Source organism: Lepus europaeus, chromosome 8 (genome assembly GCF_033115175.1).
Source record: "Lepus europaeus isolate LE1 chromosome 8, mLepTim1.pri, whole genome shotgun sequence".
Lineage (NCBI taxonomy): Eukaryota > Metazoa > Chordata > Mammalia > Lagomorpha > Leporidae > Lepus > Lepus europaeus.
Genome location: NC_084834.1, coordinates 22605049 through 22627915, shown reverse-complemented (window position 1 = coordinate 22627915; position 22867 = coordinate 22605049). Strand labels below are relative to the sequence as shown.

Genomic DNA, 22867 nt, shown 5'->3' with positions numbered 1-22867 from the left:
GCGAGGAACAAGGAGCTAGCCTGTTTTTTTCAAAGGATTGACAGTTGGTTCAAGATACAGCGTCCTTATTCCTGTGCCGAGTGCATGTTACCTTATTTGGAGAAAGCCTCCTGCAGACGAGAGTCCCCTGGCAAATCCCAATAGGCCCTCAGTGCCATCGCAAGTGTCCTCGCGCGAGAGAAGCAACAGGATTCTTGAGACACACGGAAAAGCGGAGGAGGCGTTGTGACCGGGGCGGCAGAGACGGGCGTGATGTGGCCACCAGCCAAGAGCGCGTGGAGCCACCAGGAGCTGGGAGAGGCCCGGAGCCACGGCCCTGCCAACTCCTCCATCTCAGGCGCTGACTTCCGGACCTGGGGGAGGACAGGCGTCTCTCAGCCGGAAGGAGGCCCTTTCCCCCAGCGCTCTGCCCTTGGGAGGGGTCTCCCTGCTGGCGCCGGGGGCCTCGGCAGAGTCCGCACCCTTCCGGGGGCTCCGGGCGCTGCCCCGCGGCGGCCTCGGCTCCTCCACGGCCACCGCCGCCCCAGCGCCCGTGGAGGGCCTGCGCGGCGACGTGTCCGCGGGGCCGAGCGCCGAGCCACGGCGAGACAGCCGCGCGTCCACGCTGCCGGGCGAGTCCCGCGGGGACGCCCGCGACGGCGGCGGCTCGGGCCGCTTCCAGCCCGCAGGGCCGCGGCTGGCCTTGGAGATGGGCACGACCTTGCGCATGCTCTCGCTCTCCGAAGCGTTCAAGGTGCGCACGGGCTTGGGCGTGGCGCCCTGGCCCCGCCGCACGCTGGCCGACCTGCAGGTGCCGGGAGCCGCCTCTCTCGGCGGGTTTCTCTTCGGCGTGGCCGTGTCCTTCCCTTTGGCCGATGTGACCCTGGGAAGGCCCCCGTGGGCGTCGGGCTCACTCTTCACGGCCACAGCCGGGACCTCCCCCGCGGGGCTGGATGCGGGGTTCGAGGAGGAGACCTGGCTGCCAGGCGTCGTCCCAGCCCCCCGAGGACTCGGAGGCGCCCTCGTCCCCTGCCGCCTCCGGCTGCGCCACGCTCGGCCGGGAGTCAGTTCCCTCGGAGCAGTCGAGGGTCAGGGAGCAGTCGGTGGCGTCCGAGACGTAGAACATAGGCGTGTGGTCTTTATTCTCGGGGTCACTGCTCCCCGCAGACACCGGGGCTGCACGGCTGGGCTCCTCTGGCGCAGCGCCCCCATCTTCCACGGCCGGGCTGGGCGCCCTGGGGGACCCTCTGCCCTCAGAGCTGAGGGGCTGCGGAGGGCTCCTGTCCCCCGCGGACTCCTGTCCCTCAGGGCTGGAGTCACTCGGGGTCAGCCTGGACGGCTCCTCGAGGCCCTTGCGGCCCTGGAGGCTGAACTGGGCCAGCCCGGTCACCAGCTCGTGTTCCTCGATGCCCAGCGCCAGGGGCGAGAGTGGAGGGGACCAGGCCGGGCCCAGGCACACAGGTTCACTGTTCCTCTTCCTGAGGACGCTGGCCCCGCTGCGCCGAGCCCGCGGGAAGGCCGAGGCAGGCTCCTGGTGCCCCGGGGGAGCTGGAGGCTGGCTAGGGCCTTCGGAGCAGGAGTTGGGAGCTCTCTCTTGGCTCTCTGAGGCCTCGGCTCTGGGTGCAACGTTGGAGTCGTGGCGCCTGGGCACTCCTGGCTCCATCCAGGCCGGTGTGGGCCGGGCCTGCCGGAGGCTGCTCCGGGGCAAGCTGTTGAACTTGTTGGATTCCTCCGAGCTGCCCGAAGAGCTCTCCAGGAAGGTCAGCAGCTCCAGATCGGCAGACAGGCCCAGGGAGTGGCGGGAACGGCGGCTGCTGGGGGGCCGGTAGGAGGGGCTGCTGGGTCTGGGGTGCAGGAAGGGGGGCAGGTCCTCCGAGCCCTTCTGAGTCAGTAGCTCCATGTCATTCTCACTGCTGCTCTGGCCAAAGCCCCCAAGGTCTCCTGCCGTCCACGACTGTCGCTTCTGTTCCAGATCTTTCAGCCACTGCTGCTTCCGCAGCTCCTGGACCTCCAGGTCGTGATTGTCCTGCACGAGTGGTAGAGAGAAGCATGAGACATAGGGGACCCACCTGTGCAACTCCAGTGCTCGCTCCCTGAGACCCTGCACACAACACAGAGCCCGGTCACAGCCAGTGTTCAGGAGGAGCCTGTGTGCCCGCACATGTGCCTGTGTGTGGGTGTTGGGGGGGGCTCTCCCAAGGCCTGGCCCCAACCATCCGGCCACACCAATCGGTATGCAGCTGATCCCTGGGTCCCACTTCCTCAGTGTGAGTGAGATGTCACACATGCCGGCGACTCCAAATGCTCCCAACAGCCAGGGCTGGGCCAGGCAGAAGCCAGGAGCCAGGAGCTCCATCCAGGTCTCCCACATGAGTGGCAGGGGCCCGAGGACTTGGGCTGTCTTTCACTGCCTTCGCAGGTGCATTAGTGGAGAGCTGGACCAGAAGCAGAACAGCTGGGACCCAAACTGCCACTCTGATGTGGGATGCCAGCAAGCTAAGTGGCCGCTTATCGCCCGGCTCCACAAGACTGGCCCCCCAAACTTGGTTTCCAAGCAGGAAAAAGCTGAGAGGATTCCCGGACCATGCTATTTAGGCAACGGCGAGAGAAAAATGCCCCAGGTGCTATAGGAGTGAGCCTACAGTTGGGCCTCTGTGTGCTGCATGGATGTTATCTAGGCACACATTCAAGTGCAGCCCATTCTACCTGGAGGACCCATAGCTGCACCTGTTGTAGCAGGCAGAGCAGGCGACGCCTTTCAGCTCTGTTCTCTGCTGTGAGGGCTCTGCCCAGCGTGCCGGGCCTGTGCGCAGTCAGAGACGAGAAAGAGGAACAGCTTTGCTTTACGAACCCTCAACCCTCCACCCTGCTCCAAAGCACACAGAGCCCTCTATGACGAAACCGCAGCACGCTTCGGCTGGCCACATGTTTCAGCAGACAGATGCCCTTCACTGTCCACGTGGAACTGGTCCCAGGATGCCCCCTGGGATGCCACAGTGGGTCGATGAGGCCCTTTTATAAGATGGGGCACTTTTTGCATATAAGCCGCCCTCCATCCTCATGTATACTTTAGATCATGGCTTACTTACACTGCCTAATGCACTGTAAATACTACGTAAACAGCCATTCCTCCATTCTAATTTAGGGAATAAACAATAAAAAAAAAGCAGTACATGTTGAGCACAGATGCAATTTTTCCCCCCGGAAATATTTTCAGTGCACTGTCAGTTGAATCCGTGGGTTTGTGGCCAATGGGTATGGAGGCGTGGCTATTCTTAGTGTCACATAATGATGTGGCCCTCCCAGTCCCAATCTACTCCTGTTAGCAGCTTTGACTTAAAAATCGATTTCCTCCAGCGGTGGACTTTCCAAGTTTCTGTGAGGCTCCAGCTGGGGACTCTTGGCTCCTCCTGTAGCTCTGGGCTCAGCCTCCCACAAGGTCCCCAAGTCTCCCAGGCTGTCTCCCCTCAAGGCGGTGGGGGGTGGGGAGAGGGGCCGGGCAGGGCGCTCAAAGCATCACACAAGTGTGGCTCATGGGCGTGCAGCCCTCATGGGGAGCCCCTTTGGCCTCCAGCACCCGCCACAGCCCTCCACAGCTGAGCTCATGGCTTGGCCCGGGGAGCGTGAACGTGGCCACGGCCTGGGCCCCCGCTCTCACAGGACAGAGAAAGGAGTGGCCAAGAATGCAAAGTGATTCTGGGCTTGAGGGGAGCGTGACTGGTCCCTCTGAGAAACACGGCTGTGGACAGATCTGCAGTTTCAACACGGGGAAGCACATGACTCACACGCATTTGGGAGCGCATCTCCACCCGAGATGAAGGCCTGGGGGCTGCTGTTTGGTTCTTCATTGACAGATAAAGGTTTCAGCTGCAAAGCCAAACAGCCCACAGAGTTTTCTGGCTCCTGCCCCGAACTCAGAGGTCATGGGCTGGGCGGCCAAAGGATGACAACCCTATCCTACGTGGATGGGAATCCCGCAGCCGCTCTGGCCAAGGACACCATGGTTCCCGTGGCAACAAGAGTCTCCCTGGAAGGGGTCAGTCTCCTCCAGGGAGGGGACGAGAACTACTGCTGTCATAAAGAACCAGATGCTTGATGCAAGCCTGGGTCAGAGCAGCACAGGATGGGAGGCGGCCACGCCCAGTCTCCCGATGACTCCCGGAGCCGAGAGTCTGGTCACGCCACCTGGACCAGAAGTCCCTGAAACCCTGGAGATGCTGAACTGTGCCGTGGGCCGAGGATGGGGCCAGCAGCAGGGTGGAGAAAAACCCGAACAACTCGGGCAACACGGAGGTGCCCCAGCTGTACCTGAACTGCTTTGTTGAACTTGACACAGAAGTCTCTGAATATCTGCAAGCATTCGTCCAGTTTCATGGTTTCTTTGTCTTCGCAGAAGAAGTCTATGAGGGTGTGGGCCTTGTCCTGCAGCTCTTGTTTCCAGTGCTCCAGTTCTGTCAGCTTTTCCACGGCAAACTGCAGAACACAAGCAGGCACAGGCGGAGGTCAGCAGCGGGCCGGGCGCTGGGCATCCCCTCGGGGCCCTGGGACGTGCCCGCTCCCATGTTCTGGCTCAGGTCCCGGGACCCGCAGGCTTCCTGTGAGGCCGATGCACCCAAGGGCAAATAATGCAACCCAAGCACAACCTCGGGCAAGCGGGGCAGATGCCTTCGAGAACCTGCCGTGGACACAGATGTCACCTTTATGTCGCTGAGGAAACTCACGGGCCTACAGTCGATCTGATGAAGGACTCTCCCCCTGCACCTCTCCTTCCTTCTCAGAAAGCTGTCTTACACTGGCCTAGAGTCTACTGTGGGGGGCCTGAAGTCACTTGCTGGGTTGATGACTTGTCAGCTTAGCCCTGTTGACAGCAAGTTCACACTTAACCCCGAGTGAGCACTACCAGGGCCTGACTCAGGCCACAGGACTGAAGCCGGGGTTCCTGGCCAAGGCAGCCAGACACCCCAGGCAGCAGCCCCTGCTGACACCCCCCATCATGCAACTTTACAGGTTTGTGGGAGCTCTGCTTTCATGCTTTATTAACCCCCCTCTCCCCCAACAGGAGACTCTGATGGGTCCTTGTGGTTAGAAGTTACTGCCCTAGGGGCCAGTGCTGGCCTAGGGGCCAGTACAACCACTGCCTGCGGTGCTGACATCCCATATGGGCACTGGTTCAAGTCCTGGCTGCTCCACTTCCAATCCAGCTCTCTGCTATGGCCTGGGAAAGCAGCAGCATTTGGCCCAAGTCCTTGGGCCCCTGCACCCACATGGGAAACCCAGAAGAAGCTCTTGGCTCCTGGCTTCAGATCAGCTCAGCTCCGGCCACTGCAGCCATTTGGGGAGTGAACCAGCGCGTGGAAGACCCTTTCTCCCTCTCTCTCTAGCTCTGACTTTCAAATGAAATGTCTTTTTTTTTTTTAAAGAAGTTTCTGTCCCTACAAGCCCACTCTCTTCTTCCCTATTTTGCCCTAATCTTCTAGGTCGAATACATCCATGAGCGCCTACAGAAGCTGGTACTGCATCAACAAGGTGTGGCAATGAAGGAAGTTCTCTCTCCTGTCCTGCAGTGAGTCCACACGCCTTTCCAGATGGAGTCTTCCACCTCCGAGGGTCCCAAATGCCACGGCATGGGAGGGACAGGGGCTCCGGGGCAGCCATAGCCCCACAGGAGACCCAGGGCTGGGGTCCACACTTAAGTCCTGTGCAGCTTCCCGGTGCCATGGGCAAGTGGTCTGTTTGAAGATGGCGTGTGTGGCCGGCGCCGTGGCTTAACATGCTAATCCTCCGCCCTGTGGCGCCGGCACACCGGGTTCTAGTCCCGGTTGGGGCGCCGGATTCTGTGCTGGTTGCCCCTCTTCCAGGCCAGCTCTCTGCTATGGCCCGAGAAGGCAGTGGAGGATGGCCCAAGTGCTTGGGCCCTGCACCCACATGGGAGACCAGGAGAAGCACCTGGCTCCTGGCTTTGGATCAGCGAGATGCGCTGGCTGCAGCGGCCATTGGAGGGTGAACCAACAGCAAAAAGGAAGACCTTTCTCTCTGTCTCTCTCTCTCTCACTACCCACTCTGCCTGTCAAAAAAAAAAAAAGCTTATGAAGATGGCATGTGCGAGGTATGCTAGCCATGAGGCCACACGGCTCGGGTTTTGGAAGAGCGTCTCTGAGACAGAGGGCCGAGCCCCTGGGAGTCGCGTCCCCGGCCCCTTTCCCCCTTGAAGGCCTCATGCCAAACACATGTGAGAGGTAGCAGGAAACCAAAAGTATTTAGGAAAGCAAATAGCAGAGAAAGCAACCCTGGGAGTCAGGGCCCCCGGGCAGCCCGCGAGCCCGCTGCGTGTCTCTGGGCGGGCAGGAGGAATTATCCAAAGAATAAATCTCCGCCTGTCACTCCTCTACGGGGGTGGGGGCATGGATGGCAGCCAAGGGCCCCTGAGCTGTGCAAAGAGGCCCCTGACAAGAATCTCCACGGGAGCCGCACTCCGCCTCCCAGGGCCCGTGGGGACGGACGGATGGACGGGCGGAGGGAAGAACGGAAATGCAGCAAAGCTACCTTAGGACCTCAGAAAACCAAACCAGGCTCGCGTGCTCTGTGACACACACAGATAACTCGGCAGTTCTCACCAGAAGGATCTGCCGAATAGGCCTCTTGTCCCTGTCCTGCTCAGAGCCAGGCATGGGAGGTCTGCGCCCAGGGCCTGACCCTAGCTGTGCTCACAGATTCTCATTTCACCTGTGGTGTCCCTCACCGGTGGTGGGGATTTGGGCTCCAGGCAAGGCCCCTGCTGTTCTGGTGGCACACGTGAGCAAAGGTCTCCGCTGGCACAAGCCTTGGGGCCCGGCTGTTCCTCCCTAGCACCCAGGTCCGCCTTGCAGCGGCCGAGCACCCCCAGCACCTGGGGCGGCTCCTGTCTCACTGAGGGCTGACAGCACGGCCGGTGCCTCTTCCTTCCTCAGTAAGGGAGAGAAAAGTGTGTCAGCCTAAGTGATGAGTGAGTCATGCCGCACACACGTCCGCTCCGCTGTGCTCGGGCGATGCCCTTCCAGGCAGCTCCCGACAGGCCCCGGGGGCCCGATGGGCGTGGCCTCTGCCGCTGCCCTGGGAAAACACGCTAGGCACATGCCAGCGGCGAGGACACCCCGAGCTCTAAGGCGGTCTTGATGTCTGTGGGACTGTGTTCGGGTGTGCAGAGGGCTGGTTTACCGACAACACCCGAGTTGCCAGGGCGGGTCCAGGGTAAGCAAGCCCGGTAAGCCGCCGGCGGCCAGCCACTGAGCAGAGCGCCAGGGTGCAGCCTCCCAAGGAGGACCAGAGCGCCAGGGTGCAGCCTCCCAAGGAGGACCAGAGGCACCAGGGTGCAGCCTCCCAAGGAGGACCAGAGGCACCAGGGTGCAGCCTCCCAAGGAGGACCAGAGGCGCCAGGGTGCAGCCTCCCAAGGAGGACCAGAGGCCCGGTCCCCAGACTCAGCCACGGCCTCTGTCAAATACGGACGCTGGACCACGCGGCTCTGCTTCCTGACCCGGGGGTGGGGGAGCCCACAGCAGCCACGGAAGCCCCTGCCCACGGCTGGAGTCGCCTACGGACCTGAAGGAAGTCTTCCATCTGCTGGTCCAGCTCCGCGTCCCGCCGCATGTTTTCCTGGAGCGACCGCGTCCTGACGAACAGGGAGCGCAGCTCTGCCTCGGTGCTGTCCAGGGATAGTCTGAAAGGAGACAGGGGCGAGCGGGCAGTGGGCACGAGGGAGCCGCGTGGCACGTCACTCAGGAATGACCGTTTGGCCGGCTCTGGGAACGGAAGGATGGCGCCTGCGGGACGCCCCCTCCCCACCCCTGCACCGAGGGCTCCCGAGTTCCCTTTCGTTGTGTTGAGAGGTGATCCCCTCCTGCAGACAAGCGGGGATTCGAAGAGGACAGGCGGTGACTTCGTTTCTGCCGGGGAGATGGTCAGAGCCCTGGGACCCGAGGGCTTTCATAACTGGGTTCTGGACGGCTGCATGCGGAAGGCACTAGACCCCAAGAGCCAGGGCGGGCAGCTGAGCGCCAGGTTAGTCTCCCAGCTCCAGCGTCCTGGGTGGGGTGGGGGCAGCGGCCAGGCTCCAGTACTCGGGGACACGGGTTACCCAGCTGGCCTCCTCTCCCCACAGCCAGCCGGGGCAGGCTCCGCATATTTGACGGAGAACTGAAACACAGCTCCCACTTGTGCAAATAAATACTTGGATTCACGGCAATGCTTCTGTTACATCCAGCCCAGAGGAAAGAACAGGAATGATGGTTTCATCACCTTGGAAAGTGGGGAGATAAACATCTAAAATCCAGGGGAGATTCATAAATTAAGATGCGCTAACGCTTCCACTGTGGATTCCAAGGTTTTTCTTTGGACAGTAAAGCTGTCCACTTTCGAAGATCCCCGGCCCCCATCTGTGATCTGTCTGTACTTTAGAAGCTTACTGTACCTCCCATGTGCGACCAACCAACCAACCTAACCAAACAGGGCGCTTCTCAGATAGTACCTAGCCAAACTTCTCAGCCAGCCCTGACCAGAAATGCCAGTTCAAAACCAATCAGAATGGCAGTTTCTCTCTATATATCTCTACTAGTTATATTTCCATACTAGTTAAGAGGAAAACTGTTCCCATGTAAACTTTGTTCATTCAAAACAAAAACAGCTCCTGGCCTGCAAGCTGCCCACTCTTTCGGGCAGGCACTCTCGGCCATCTGTAAACATGAATTATGAATGGGTGACACCTCTGAGCTGACAGTCCCATTTTCTGGGGACGTAGGAACCTTCAAATCGCTGCTCCTGTTTCTAAGCTTGCTGCATTCGAAGCGACTGCTGGGACACGAACCCCGACAGTAAGAGTCAGCAGAAATTCCTGACCCTCAAGATCCCGTTAGCTTGCTGGGCAATTGATGGGGACAGGAAGCCCAACCCGTGTGCTTGTGAACCCGGTAGAGGGAGGTGCGAGCTCCGCAGAGCCCACTGTTGCTGGGGGAACCCGATCCTCCTGTTGAATGCTGCCCACACCCGGGAGCCTGCCTCTGAATGGCCGAGATGCCTTTGAATGCTAAACCAGTTTGCAAGCTGAGTGTAACCAGAAGGTGCACAAGCCATGGGGGTGTCTGGATTCCTCACCTGTTCAGAGAATGAGAGGGAGGCAGTGGGGAGGGGAGCTACGATGGACTGGGGAGATGTCCCAGCACGGACAGAGACCATGGACACATGAGTCGGAAACAGCCCTGCTCTGTTATGCCCCTGGAAGCTGACTTTCCAGTCAGGCGGGAGCTAGACACGGCCCACTGCCTTCCCAGGATACAGCGATGCAGGTGCGTGTTGTTGAGGTGGGCTCGCTGTGCACCACACTCGCTCTGAGCCCTTCCCAACCCTGTCTCAGTCACCTGATTCTGAGGGAAGTCACCACCACCCCCTGCACTCAGTGAAAAACTCGAGAGTCTGAAGGCCTGAGCCGCTTGTCTAGGAAGCCCAGGCGACACAGGACGCTGAGACCCTTCCTGTTCTAAAGCTCCAGCCTAGCACAAGCAGGGGGCGTGGCTTCCTGCTGGGGTGAGGGCTCGGTGCCTGTCACTAGTGTCACACGAGGGGAGCCAGTGAAGGAGAGGCAATCCGTGTAACCAGGGGGTGACTCAGCAGAGACAGCGGCTCGGCTGCTCTGTCACCCTGAACCCAGCTGTCGTGGGGTCACAAAGACCCCCTTGAAAAAAACCAAGCCACAGCCTCCAGGCCTGCAAAGCACAGTTCACAGACAACAAGTTTTCTCTGCAGAAAACAATCAATTCCACATCCTCTCCTCTCTGCCCTTGAGCCTCCACCACAAGCCAAGATGTGCCCCCAGCCTTATTTTTCCAAAAACAAAACACCTGGCCACGCCATCATGCGGTGCACACACTTCTGTGGGCTCCCCATGACTCTATGCATCATGGTGACTGGACCATGGGTAGCCAGATGGTTTGATGTTATCATGGGTGAGTCTGTGAGAATGTTTCTGGAAAAGATTAATATTTGTGTCCACGGCCTGAGTAAAGCAGATTTCCCTCTCAGTGAGCATGGGCCTCATCCAACCCACTGAAGGCCTGACTAGAACCAAAGCCTTAGTTACGGAGAAGTTGCTCCCTCTGCCTGTATCCTAGCTGGGACATCAGCATTCTCCCACCTTTGGGTTCAAACTTGAGCTGAAAGTTACACCGTTACCTCTCCTGGTCCTTCAGCCAAAGATGGACTAAGCCATCTTCTCTCCTTGAGGTTCAGATCTTGGATTACACATCTTGGGACTTCTTGGCATTCGTACTTGTACAATCCACATCCTCATAGCAAATCTCTTTCTATTGATTCTATTTTCCTGGAGAATGCCAGCTGTTACACAGAGTCTCCTAAATCTGTGCCAGAGGAGAAAAGATTCAAACACCGTATGACCTCAAGAAGATCCACAACCAACTTCAGAAGTGGCCATGGAGAATAAAGCACAGAGTAGAATGTTCTATGGAGCAAAGCAAAGGGACAAAGAAATTCTAGAGAGAAAAGCCAGGGATCAGCAAAGACAACTCTGAGGGCTTTTGTAACGCCTTTCCATTCTTTCTTTTTTTCACGTGAAGTTTTAAATTTGGTTTTTTCTTTCCTGGCTCACATTATATGTTTTCTGTGTATATTAGACAACATGAAGATAATGTCTTGCCCATATTTTAGACCATAAGGAGCCACTGTGGACCCTATGGAGAAGTGGCTCAGCTCTCAGAGATCTTGAATTTGGACTTCATTTTTTTTTGGGGGGGGGACAAACAATCTTTATTATGTACAAGGAGCCCACGGTGTGGTCACCCCAGCTTCGTGGCCAGCTCCTTGGCCTTTGCATTCTCCAGCTTGACGATGCAAGCCACAGTCACTAGATAGGACTTCAAGTCTTTCTTGGGGATGGGTGTTGTGTTGCATACATAGAAGGAATGGTGTGCAGGATTTTTGGGTGGTCATGGGGGCAGATTGTGGAAGACTGATAGTTACCTCTTTATTCACAGGGTGGTCATGCATGTAGAGACTATATTTCTCAGTCTTCCTTGCAATGAACTTTGATCATGTGATTAACATTGGATCAATCTCCCATTTAAGGACTAATCATTTTTCCCAAATGCTTGTGAACTGAAACACAGGCATGCCAGGGCCCTGGTTATGACCATGAAGACAAGAAAAATGCTTTGGGGGCACGATCAAACACAGGTGGATGGTACATGGATCTCAGAATGTCTACTTGTAACAGATCAGGCTGCGAGCTGCATCATAATGTGATAACAGAGATAATAATCATCCTACTTAAGCCATTGTATATTGGGATTTCATTCATCTATCCTATCAAATTTAAAATAATTGACAAATATTTATAATGGATGCAATTTAAAATAGTAAAGTGATTTCACCACACAACAAATCTAACTGTAACCTTTTAGACCTAGAAGTCACTTTAAAGTTTGCAAGTCCATAATCTTGTACTTGAAATTTTTCATGGTTCTTTTTCATATGAATTCCCCTAATCCTACATATCCCCTAAGTTCCCAGAAGAGTAACTCAGATAATATGAATTCTTTTCCATGGATTATCTCTACAACAATACTAAGGGTAATGTGGAAGCTTGATAAACATCCTCTGGTTGACTAAAAATGATGCAAATACAACAAGTACTGGGGTGTTTTGAAAGAATAAATATTTTTTAAAATTACTAGAAAAAAAAGATAACCTTCTTCCTCAAGTTTGAATGAAGTCATTGATTTTGGCCAGTAGTTCGAAGTTCCTGACTGAATCTCTTCTTTCAGCCATAAAGAGGTAGCAAGTTTTTCACACTGATACATGTTGGAGTCTAGTCTTTCTGGTCATGAAGAAGTTTTTGCCATCGTTGTACTGTTTTCTACACAACAGAAGATCTTGAAGTTGGTAGATCAGAATTGTATATATTAAGATGCCTTCCATCATTCAGTTTCCCTGAGCTCTTTTATTTTGGTTTTAATGTTTCTACTGGTAATAGCTCTGAGCTTGCTTTCTCACCTCTCCATTACATTCTTTTCTTTTGAGATTTATATTTTTCAGAGGAAGAGTTACAGAGAGAAAGGGAGAGGGGAAGAGAGAGATCTTTTATCAGCTACTTCACTCCCCAAATGGCTGCAATGACAGGGGCTGGACCAGACAGAAATCAGGAGCTTGGGACTTCATCCAGGCCTCCCAGGTGGGTGGCAGGGACCCAAGGACCTGGGCCATCTTTTGCTGCTTTTTCAGGCATATTAGCAGGGAGCTAAATCAGAAGCACAGCACCTGGGACTCGAACTGACACACACATGGGATTGGCAATGTGCAGATGGCATCAACCCACTATGCCACAACATCGCCAGTTCTGTTAAATTCTTAAGGGCTTATTTTCACATTCCAGGCTTTATTGAACCAGTGCAATCACAGCTAGTTGGCTCTGATAGAACCCGCATCATCTCTAAATAAAAAACATTCCATTTTGGAGACTGTGGCATTACCACCTGGCACAAGAACTAATTCAATCCTATAAATGAAAATTCCATGTGTAATCAAGTGTTGCCATTGATTTCTCAACAATGTTGCAGTGGATTCGTTTCTGAGAGGAGCAGCGTGGTGGTGGGGGCAAGTGGCGCAGAGTCGCCACACAGACTCCGGGAGTTGGGTGAAAGCAGGCTTGAGGCGAGCAGCCCGCAGACTCGTTTATATTTCAGGTGGTACAACAGCTTATATAGCCAAGACCAGCCAATCCTGTCAAGGGGCGGTCTATGCCCCAACCAATCACAGTTTGCCAGGCGGTTTCCAAAGCCATCCAATCACAGCCTGTTGCCAGGCAGTTTCCAAAGCCATCCAATCACAGCCTGTCGCCAGGCAGTTTCCAAAGCCATTCCTGAGTAACTGATGCTCGCTTGCCAGTGGCCACCTTGGCATGGCCTTCTCATTCCACCACATTTCCCCCTTTTCGTTTATTTTTGAGCAACGGGAGGCATGATTCTTGGCCATACCATTGTTGACCCTGTTTCCATGTGGTCTCCGTACGCAGCTGTGCCTGTCTTAGATTGTCCCCCAGGGGATCTTACCTGTCATTGACTAACCAGCGCTCAAATCGAGAGACCACAAGATTGCTTGCTCAGATAGGGGTAGGAATGAGAAATAATGGTTATCAGGAATGGCATGACCGCACACAGGCTGTGGGCCATTTGAGTCACTGACCAGACCTAGTGGGGTACCCAACAGTAACAGCTATGGCTATGGGCAGTTTCTCAGGGTAGGATGATAGGGCAGGTGCGTCTGCTAACAAGGCGGAGTCTCGGTCTTGTTCAGCTGGTTCTGGTTGGCTGTCAGTTGCAGGCTTGATGTTTCTGGCTGGTACCCAAATGGGCTGTTCCGCATTCTCTGGAAAGACACAAGCATATCCTCGACCCTTGGTTAATAGAAGCCTTTTTACAGGCGTTGGAATCCAGGGCCTGAATTTTGCATCCTCTCCTACATTAACAGCAAATGTGCAGGTGGGACAGGATCCAGCTGCTGCCCTAAGAGCTTGGGGTGTCCGAATACTGCCACAAATGTGGGGATCCTCACTGGGTGCGGATGGGATGACCTTGCATGAGTTATTGTGTAGAGGTCCTCTTAGTTCATCCCATGGGTATGTGGGGGGTAGCTGACTAGGTGTTGCTACATTGTTTGCTACCTTGTTTTTTTTTACTGTCAGAACGCTCTCTCCCTAAGTCATCAACCATTGTCTGTGAGATAGGGACCTGGAGTGTCAGGCTCTTATCACTCACAGATTCACTATGTTTGATAATCCGCACAGGATTCTGAGAGGGGGGTATCTTTCCCATGTTTGAGTGCTTAAGAGCGGCGCACCACGACAACTGTAGCCAAAGGAAAGACACGCACAGCACTGCTGCCATAACAAAGCAAATTCCTAGCACCTCAGCTGTGGATGGCATTTTTCAGGAGGTTTCCCTATGTTAGACAAACAGATAGTGGTGTATCAGATCGTACGTATGTCCTGTGCTTAGTGGGGGACTTCCTTGATTCGTTAGGTCAAGGCCGTATGCCCACACGGTATCTCCGGAGCGTCACCTCTCTCGAGTGAGGGAAGATGACTTGGTTCCGAATTCTGGGATGATCAGTCCCTTATGTGAATTTGCCGGGCGAACCGAAAGTAAAAGGAGGAGCCGAGAAGCGACGTACGCTTCAGGGCGGTGTGTGCTAACCTGGGGTCACTTAGACCGAGGACAAGGACCAGGAAAGGGGCTTAGGAGGGGGTTCTGTGCTCACCCTCACAGAACCGAACAGCACACAAAACACCGAGGGGCCTACTTGCCGAAATCCAGGGGGGACCTCGCCGAGTCCAACAGGCTGTCTCTTTCTCAGTCATGTTGATTTCTCAACAATGTCGCAATGGATTCGTTTCTGAGAAGAGCAGTGTGGTGGGGGCAAGAGGCGCGGAGTTGCCACACAGACTCCGTGAGTCGGGTGAAAGCAGGCTTGAGGCGAGCAGCCCGCAGACTCGTTTATATTTCAGGTGGTACAACAGCTTATATAGCCAAGACCAGCCAATCCTGTCAAGGGGCAGTCTATGCCCCAACCAATCACAGTTTGCCAGGCGGTTTCCAAAGCCATCCAATCACAGTTTGCCAGGCAGTTTCCAAAGCCATCCAATCACAGCCTGTCGCCAGGCGGTTTCCAAAGCCATCCAATCACAGCCTGTCGCCAGGCAGTTTCCAAAGCCATCCAATCACAGCCTGTCGCCAGGCAGTTTCCAAAGCCATTCCTGAGTAACTGATGCTTGCTTGCCAGTGGCCACCTTGGCATGGCCTTCTCATTCCACCACAATCAAGTATGGAAGGAAAAAGGGGAGAGGGGCCAATAAGCAACCATTATTATTGCCTAGACAGTGAGGAGACACATCCAGTGCATGTGACCACTTGGGTTCAATGTAGTGCTTCTTATCTTGCATTCCTACATCATACCTTAGTTTAAACCCTTATCTTTTTATATGAGTAGCTGACATTTATTTACTACTTTCTCTTGCCAGATAATATTATAAAAGCCTTATGCTATTTTAATTGTATAATTAACCATTCCCAATAATATGAATTGGATGTTTTGGTTTTATGAGCTATGTATTTATTTATCTCCATTCTCTGCTACTGAGGCCTAGAGATAATTTGTCAGGTCCGCACAGCTGGTGACTGGGAGAATTGGTGTTCACACTGGCAGTCCTCCCGGAGAGTCTGTGCTCTCAAACAGTGCCGCATTGGGCGCTTGCTGTTCCATTCTCCCATTCAATGGCTCTCTGTTGAATCTAATCCCTTGGCAGTCAGCGCTCTCCGTAAGCTGGCATCCTCCTGGCTTCTATCACATACATCTGCCAACAACCACTCTGCTTTAACACGAGGCTTCACTAAAGCGGCTACGGCTGCTTGCTTCCCACCTGTTTCGTCAGTGGTAATTTACTTTCAAAATCCTTCATCAGAGAAAGTGCGATAATGTAGGCGTGTGCTAATTAGATTTAATCCACATGAGTGTGGATAGTTGCCTGAAGAGGGAATGCACACTTTAGGGGTGGTGATGCGGCATTTAATTGAAAGGGCTCTCTCAGAAGAAAGAGCTCCTATGAACTCTTCAACTGTCTTTAAAAGCTCTAATCAACACCAGATGCTTTGTCAATTAGCAAAAGGAAGTTCGCAATTCATTTTCACTAATTGTGTTAAAGATATTTGGATTGGTCAAAAATAACATCCAGCATATAAGAATCTAGCAGGCCCAGTAGACTTTATCTTCCTAAGTGGTGCCCATGGTTTGATTCTGCCATGTTGCTTATGGGCAGCCTCATGTTCAGAGAACTCTGGTTGCCTAATGTTGAACACGAGCCAGTGTGCTCTGCCTTTGGAATACTCCTGCTTTTGTCTCTAGCAAATCTTTCGTGCCAGGTATGGTCAGAGCACCTGAGAAGACAGAGAGCTGGGATTTGACCTCATGAAGTATGTTTCTGTTTGCTTGCTTGCTTGCTAGAGGATGTTTGTAGGTGTACACAAATTCAATCTAACAGTAATTTTTATTTGAAACAGTGAGATTACAGAGCCCTAGGTCTGTTACTTATATCTGATAGCCTTTACCTTTTAGTGATTACTGTTAGCTTCCATAAACTTCTGATAATTATCAGTGATTTTACCGGCTTAAGCAGTTGGCTACCACTTCCATTCCAGGTTCATTTCTCCTCTCCAAACACTAGGCATGATGGTAGCTCGTCACTGAGATAGTGTTCTCAGGGAATATTGTGTCTTTTCATTCCATGGCTCCCCTTGAAATTCCACATATTCATGAAGCCTTTGCTCACTCTCCCAACTCTTTCTGGCCATCGTAATGGACCTTTAAGGCACTTATGGATGGCAACATGTATAAAAGCTTTTGATTATATATATAATTCCTTAATAGCTTTCATTATGTGATTTAGACACAACTTAATTAACCAAAGAACAAGATTTGCAGTAAGTGGATCCCAGTTGGTTATAATGCCAATCACAAAAGGGAACTATTCCTTTGCAAATGGAAAAGCAAAGTTGCAGCTATTTGAGTCCTGACTGCCTCACTGCTTATCCAGTTCCCTGCTAATGGCCTGGGAAAAGCCGTGAAAAGTGATCAAATTGTTTGGGCCCCTGCTACCCCTGTGGGAGACCCAGATGAACCTCCTGACTCCTGACTTTGGCCTTGCTCAGCCCTGGCCATTGCAGCCATCTGGGACATGAATCAGTGGATGGAAGATCTCTCTGTGTTTCTCTCCCTGTTTCCTCCTCTTTCTCTGTAACTCTGACTTCCAAATAAATAAATAAACAAAATCTTTTAAAAAATAAAAATCAAGACAGAAACACTTTTATTTGTACTTTTCCCAATTTTAATTTGTCAAGTTAATATTTTTTATTTTAAAAATATTTTTATTGATATAAAACATTTCAAGTGCTTCAAAGATATAATTTTAACAATATAATGATAATTCCCTCCCTCCCATCCCCTTCCTTCCTGCCTTTTTTAAAAAAAATGTTTGTGATCACATACTTTCAATTTACTTTTACATGCAATGTAAAACATGTGTTTATGGAACATCCTGCCAGAAAGACCATGTTTGTTATTGAGATTCGTGCAGGGTAAATAATTTTGTATATCGAACCTAAGGTTTAACTCCTTTCCTTCCTTTTATTACTTTTTATAAAGTTTTTGATATTTTATGGTTTCTCAGGATCTTATTTTGTGTGTGTGTGTTTGCATGTCATTGTGATGAAGTATTTGTTTAGTGGCTGAAATATTATTCAATGGATTAAAAAGTCCTCACAGGATGGTAACCTCTTGAATGATTCTTGGGGGTTTTCCTTCTGCCTAACACAGTCCTCAAAAAGGAGAAGACAGGAAGAAAGAGAAGAGATTTAACATCAAGTACTGATTGATTAAAACCCATCAAGAATATTAAGTAAATTCACTGAGAGAAGGATCAACTCTATATTTGTAATTGTTCTTCTAAATATTTTATGGACCCAAGAATTCATTGCAATATACTTCACAGTAAAGCGTGTGAACATACAGAATTTGAGAAACCAGAGTAAGAAAACTCACCATGAGATAGAACCAGGTCCAAATAATACATGAAGGTAATTGAATTTCTGAAAAAATACAAGCAGAGTATAGGTGTTCCTAGATGTTGTAGTTACTGTGGGGTCAACTACTTTATCAGAAAAAGCTCACTCAATTTGTTTTACCAGATTTCATAAATGACTATATTGTTCTTACTTGCAGCTAGATATAGTGAAAAAATAAAAGTATAGCACTAATCCTTACCAGCTGAGTGATGCAGGCTAAATTACTTAATAGCTCTAGAATTAATTTTCAACATTTGTTAAATGGGAAAACCAATATTCTATAAACTAATAAGAATGAAAGTATCCGGCACTGTGACTGGTATATAATTAACAATCAACAACAAAAGCTTGCTGGGTAACAGGCTGAAATAATTTATTCTGAGAACTGCTTTGAGTTGTATCAGCTAATCAACTACTGAAAATTAAGTAGAAGCAGCATTGCTTGACAGCATAGATTGCAAAATTGTCATCTACACTTAGTAGTACCTGTGACCTTGGGCAAGGCACTTAGACTTTCTGTGCCCCAGCTGCATCACTTATAAAATGGAGATTAGAAGAACTCCCTTTGGGTAAGGATTAAATCATCTGTTGCATGGCAAGCATTTAGAATGGTGCTTGGCATTGGCAAGCACTCGGTAAATTTCGGTGAATATTAAATTACATGCAAAGGACTGTGCTAAGAGTTGTAGAGGATACTAACTCTCAAAGATGAATGCGGTTCAGTTCTTTTCTCAAAGTGTTTATAGTCAATTGGTGGGAGGGAAAGGAGCTAGTCCTTCATTCTACATGAATGAATTCTTAGCCTTGCATGCAGGATTCCCCCTTAGCAGATTCTGATATAGCCTCCCATCATCTTCTGCAGCGACATTTTCCAGTGCCTCCTATGGTCCTTGAAATAGGCATCCCATTCATCCCTAAGACTTATTTCCCTCCACAACTTCTAGCACAGTAATTTGCAGTGAGAAGTTTTTAAAAGTTTGTTCTGAGCAGAGAGTAACATGGTCCATTCTGTGGTTAAGGAGGAAAGGTACGGGTTGCAGCATGTGAATAGAGGAAGTGAGAGATCGGAGGAGGGAAGAGCAGTTTCCTCCTAATTCCTGCTTGAAGAAATTTTGTCATTGTTAGGGACCGATGACGACATCTGTGAGTCTTTCCTCTTTCAGGTGAAAACGTGTGTTGTGGCTGTCTCTGTCACACATATACTGTAGATGTGAGTGAGTAAGTGAGTGTGTGTCTCTGTGTGTGTGCTGAGCAGTGGTCAGACAAATTTTATTTTTGTTTGAAGTCACTGGACCATGAGAAGACTTGCTGGTGAATGACATGCCTCACCCAGAGACCCTAGGCTTTGAGCTGGTCATAACAACTGAATGAGACTTTGGCTTCTGGCCCTCATAGTGGGTATGGCTGTGTTTCTTGTGTGAAAAGAAGAGTACAGTGGATATTTGAAGAGCCGAGGGTGGACAATGAAGAGCCTGACTAGCCTTTTTTTTTTTGGACAGGCAGAGTTAGACAGTGAGAGAGAGAGAGAGAGAGAAAGGTCTTCCTTTTCCATTGGTTCACCCCCCAAACGGCTGCCACGGCCTGTGCACTGCGCCGATCCGAAGCTAGAAGCCAGGTGCTTCCTCCAGGTCTCCCACATGGGTGCAGGCGACTAAACACTTGGGCCATCCTCCACTGCCTTCCCAGGCCACAGGAGAGAGCTGGACTGGAAAAAGGGCAACCAGGACTAGAACCCGGCACCCGACCGGGACTAGAACCCGGGGTGCCGGTGCCGCAGGCAGAGGATTAGCCTAGTGAGCCATGGCGCTGGCCAAGACTGACTAGTCTTTTGCCAAACCTATTTCCCCTTCACCCTGGGAACACAGCTAGATTGTATTTCAGTTTGCTACTATGCACTTGGTGCCACATCCAAATTCATGTTTTGAAGTCTCAACTTCTAATGGGACTATATCTAAAGATGGGATCTGTAACAAGAAATTAACATGAACTGGGGCTATAGAGATGCTTCTCTGATGGGAATGTGACAGTATGGAGAGGAAGGGAACAATCGCTCTCTCTTTTTCTCCTCCACATGAGGACATAGGCAGAGCTTGTCCTTTGCAATCCAGGGAGAGAAACGTCATCAGGAACAAAGTCAGCTGCCGTCTTGACTTTTGAATTCCCAGCTTCTAGGACTGGAAGAAGTAAAATTTTGCTTTCGAAGCCACCCAGTCGATGGTTTTGTTGTGGCAGCCCAGCAAACTAATATACCTTCCCTTAGATACGGTCATGTGAATGAGTCTTAGTTAACAGATCATGAAAGAGTTTTCAGAATTACAAAACAAATCACGTGCCTAATTTCCCATGCTCTTTCCCCTTCTGATGTCTCAATGAAGACACGGTCAGTGACCTTGAGAGCCAACTGTTAAAGTTTTCAATGTTATAACATGGAAGGTGCCTGAGTCTGAATCACTGCTGGCACAGGACGGTCCATGGATTAGGGACCTTTACTGGAACTACGTGTGTGCGAGTGATGAATTTCCCTATGCCAAGCCACTGGGATTCAAGATGTTGTCTGTTACAGCAGCTTACATCATCCTTATGCAATGGCAAGTCACTAGATAACAGGTTGGAAAGGGACCTTTCAAAAATATACACTGGCCCCCCGGTGTCAGCCCCACCCCATCCTGATGGGATTCGCTGCTCCTACCTCCCTGCCCGCACCCTGGCAAAGTCTTAAAAGGACCTGCTCCTGAACACGTGTTCATCTCCTGATCTCTCCTCTGTCTCTCTGTCTCTGTCTCTGTCTCTCTCTCTTACACTCCCCTTCTCTCTTTTCCTTCTTTGTCCCTCCCCTCCAGTCTGTCGGGTTTCCCCAATAAACTCTTTTCCTTAATATATATATTAACATATATATATATATCCTTATATATAATATATATTATATACATTCCTTATATATATTCCCTTAATATATATTAATATCTATATGCTGGCTTCATATTTGATGTTGAACAGTCAATTGAAAATTCAAATCAGAACTTCAGAGAAATCAAAATGAGCAGATGTTCAAGGGCACAAATGTGAGGCATATCTGTACCCAAGGAGTCTGAAAATTAGGAAGACACGAGAGGTTGAGATGAGAAACACAGCAAGGCCGAGCATTTTAGGAGCCAAGAAAGGAAAGGGATTCAGGTGGGGCATGAAGAAAGACCTTGCAGAGAATTGGATTCATGAGCGACTCTGCTGCTCTGGGGAGCTGGACCATGGGGGAAATGACGCGTGAGGGGGCAGCTGCTGAGGGGAAAAGACCGCCGAGGATTCATTTGTTGATTGTTTTTTAAGGTGGAGGAGACTTGGGCATATGTATTTGTCATGGGGAAGTAATTATGGGTGTGGGAGTTGATAGGGATCAATATTGTGAGAGAGGGGAGGAGAAACAAGAAACAAGTAGCTGCACAATTCCTAATGAATTTTTTAATGAACTTCTTAGTTTTCACATCAGCAGAAAGGTACATTTCATGATATTTACCATTGTTTAGTTTTTTTCTAACTCACTCAAATAGAAAGTCAATATTTTTGTGTTTCTTTCTCAGCTGTTATGAGTCAAAAATACATTTTTCAGTGTATTTCTTACTGCCATTATTTCTTTTTAAATTATCTTATTGAAAGCATGTAAATCCCTTGCTTAACTCTGGACTTAGGAGACTGTGTTGTTAGGACTAAAGCTTTGCTTTATATCTTTTAAAATAGGAGTAGCAGAAATAGCTTCTCTATTTACAGATTTTTTAACTTAATTTTCTTTTCATTCTCCTAAAGTAAGAAAAAGAATTATTGTAACAAACTACTTTGTATTGTATCAATACCTACTGTGAGGATAAAGTTAGCATGAAGTGGTATGCATTCATTCATTCCTAGTTTAGGTCATTTGTCTTTATGAAAATGAGGAGATATGAGAGGTTGGTCTCTGTGAGGATTAGGTGGGGAAACTATGTGAGATAATATAGGCATCATTTGTGAAACCTCTTAATACAGGGCACATCGTGGAGAATCACTATGTAGGTTCTCTTTCATTTCTTTCATGATTGTTCTTTTTTAAGTTTTAAGGATTTTATTCAGTGAAAAAAAGTGCAAAAGAGTGAGGGCTTTATTTAGGGGAGAAAGAGAAGTCTAGAAATTAAGTTAGAAAGCTGGATCCACACCAGAGAGCAGGCCAGGAACATGTGCAACAAGCATGCAGGCAGGAAAGCAGGGAGCAGGTGGCTTGAAGGCCACACACCCCCAAGGCACAGGCAACAAGTGCAACAAAAAGACTATGATTGTTCTTCATTTTTTTTAAAAAGTCTATGATTATAAACATATTTTCTAGCATTCTTCATTTTCATCACTGCTCTTTCCTAAGAATGTCCAATGAAAAATGATTGTTCAGATCCAACATGGGAAGCGAGATACACAGCAGACTCATAGAATGGTGGATGTCCTAAACAGCACTCTGGCCTCAGAATCAGCCCTTAAGGCAATCGGATCCGGCTGAAAAGCCCATGAGAGCATTTCAGGCATGGAAAGCCAAGACACTCTGTCAAAAAAAAAAATGACCTAAATGAAAGATCTCTGCAAGTGAGATCCCTGTGGAAAGAACAGGTCATCAAAGAAGGAGGTACCTTTCTCTGAAGGGAGGAGAGAACTTCCACTTTGACTATGACCTTGTCTAAATATGATCAGAGTCAGTGAACTCAAAAGGCTTCCATAGCCTTGGCAACTCATGACAAGAGCCTAGGGTGATTATTGATGCCATAAACAAGAGTGTCAATTTGTTAAGTCAACAACAGGAGTCACTGTGCACTTACTCCTCATGTAGGATCTCTGTCCTTAATGTGTTGTACATTGTGATTTAATGCTATAACTAGTACTCAAACAGTATTTTTCACTTTGTGTTTCTATGTGGGTGCAAACTATTGAAATCTTTACTTAATATATACTAAACTGATCTTCTGTATATAAAGAGAATTGAAAAAGAATCTTGATGTGAATGGAAGGGGAGAGGGAGTGGGAAAGGGGAGGGTTGCGGGTGGGAGGGAAGTTATGGGGCGGGGGAGAAAGCCATTGTAATGCATAAGCTGTACTTTGGAAATTTATATTCATTAAATAAAAGTAAAAAAAAAAGAAAAGAAAAATGATTGTTCATTGAAATTAGCATGGTGACATCCCTGGTTTATATTCTGATATTGTAAGCAGAGTCCTAACAATTCACTGAATC

The 22867-nt window shown here is 50.2% G+C and overlaps 1 protein-coding gene across 1 annotated transcript; it reads right to left on the bottom strand.

Annotated features, from left to right (window-relative positions):
• Window positions 1-333: 333 nt before the first annotated feature.
• LOC133765235 (FH2 domain-containing protein 1-like) lies at window positions 334-11820 on the bottom strand. Its single transcript, XM_062198884.1, is given in 7 exon segments — window positions 334-981; window positions 983-2005; window positions 4288-4452; window positions 7556-7853; window positions 8660-8803; window positions 9236-9395; window positions 11709-11820. Coding segments are annotated over 7 exon segments (2550 nt in total).
• Window positions 11821-22867: the final 11047 nt, after the last annotated feature.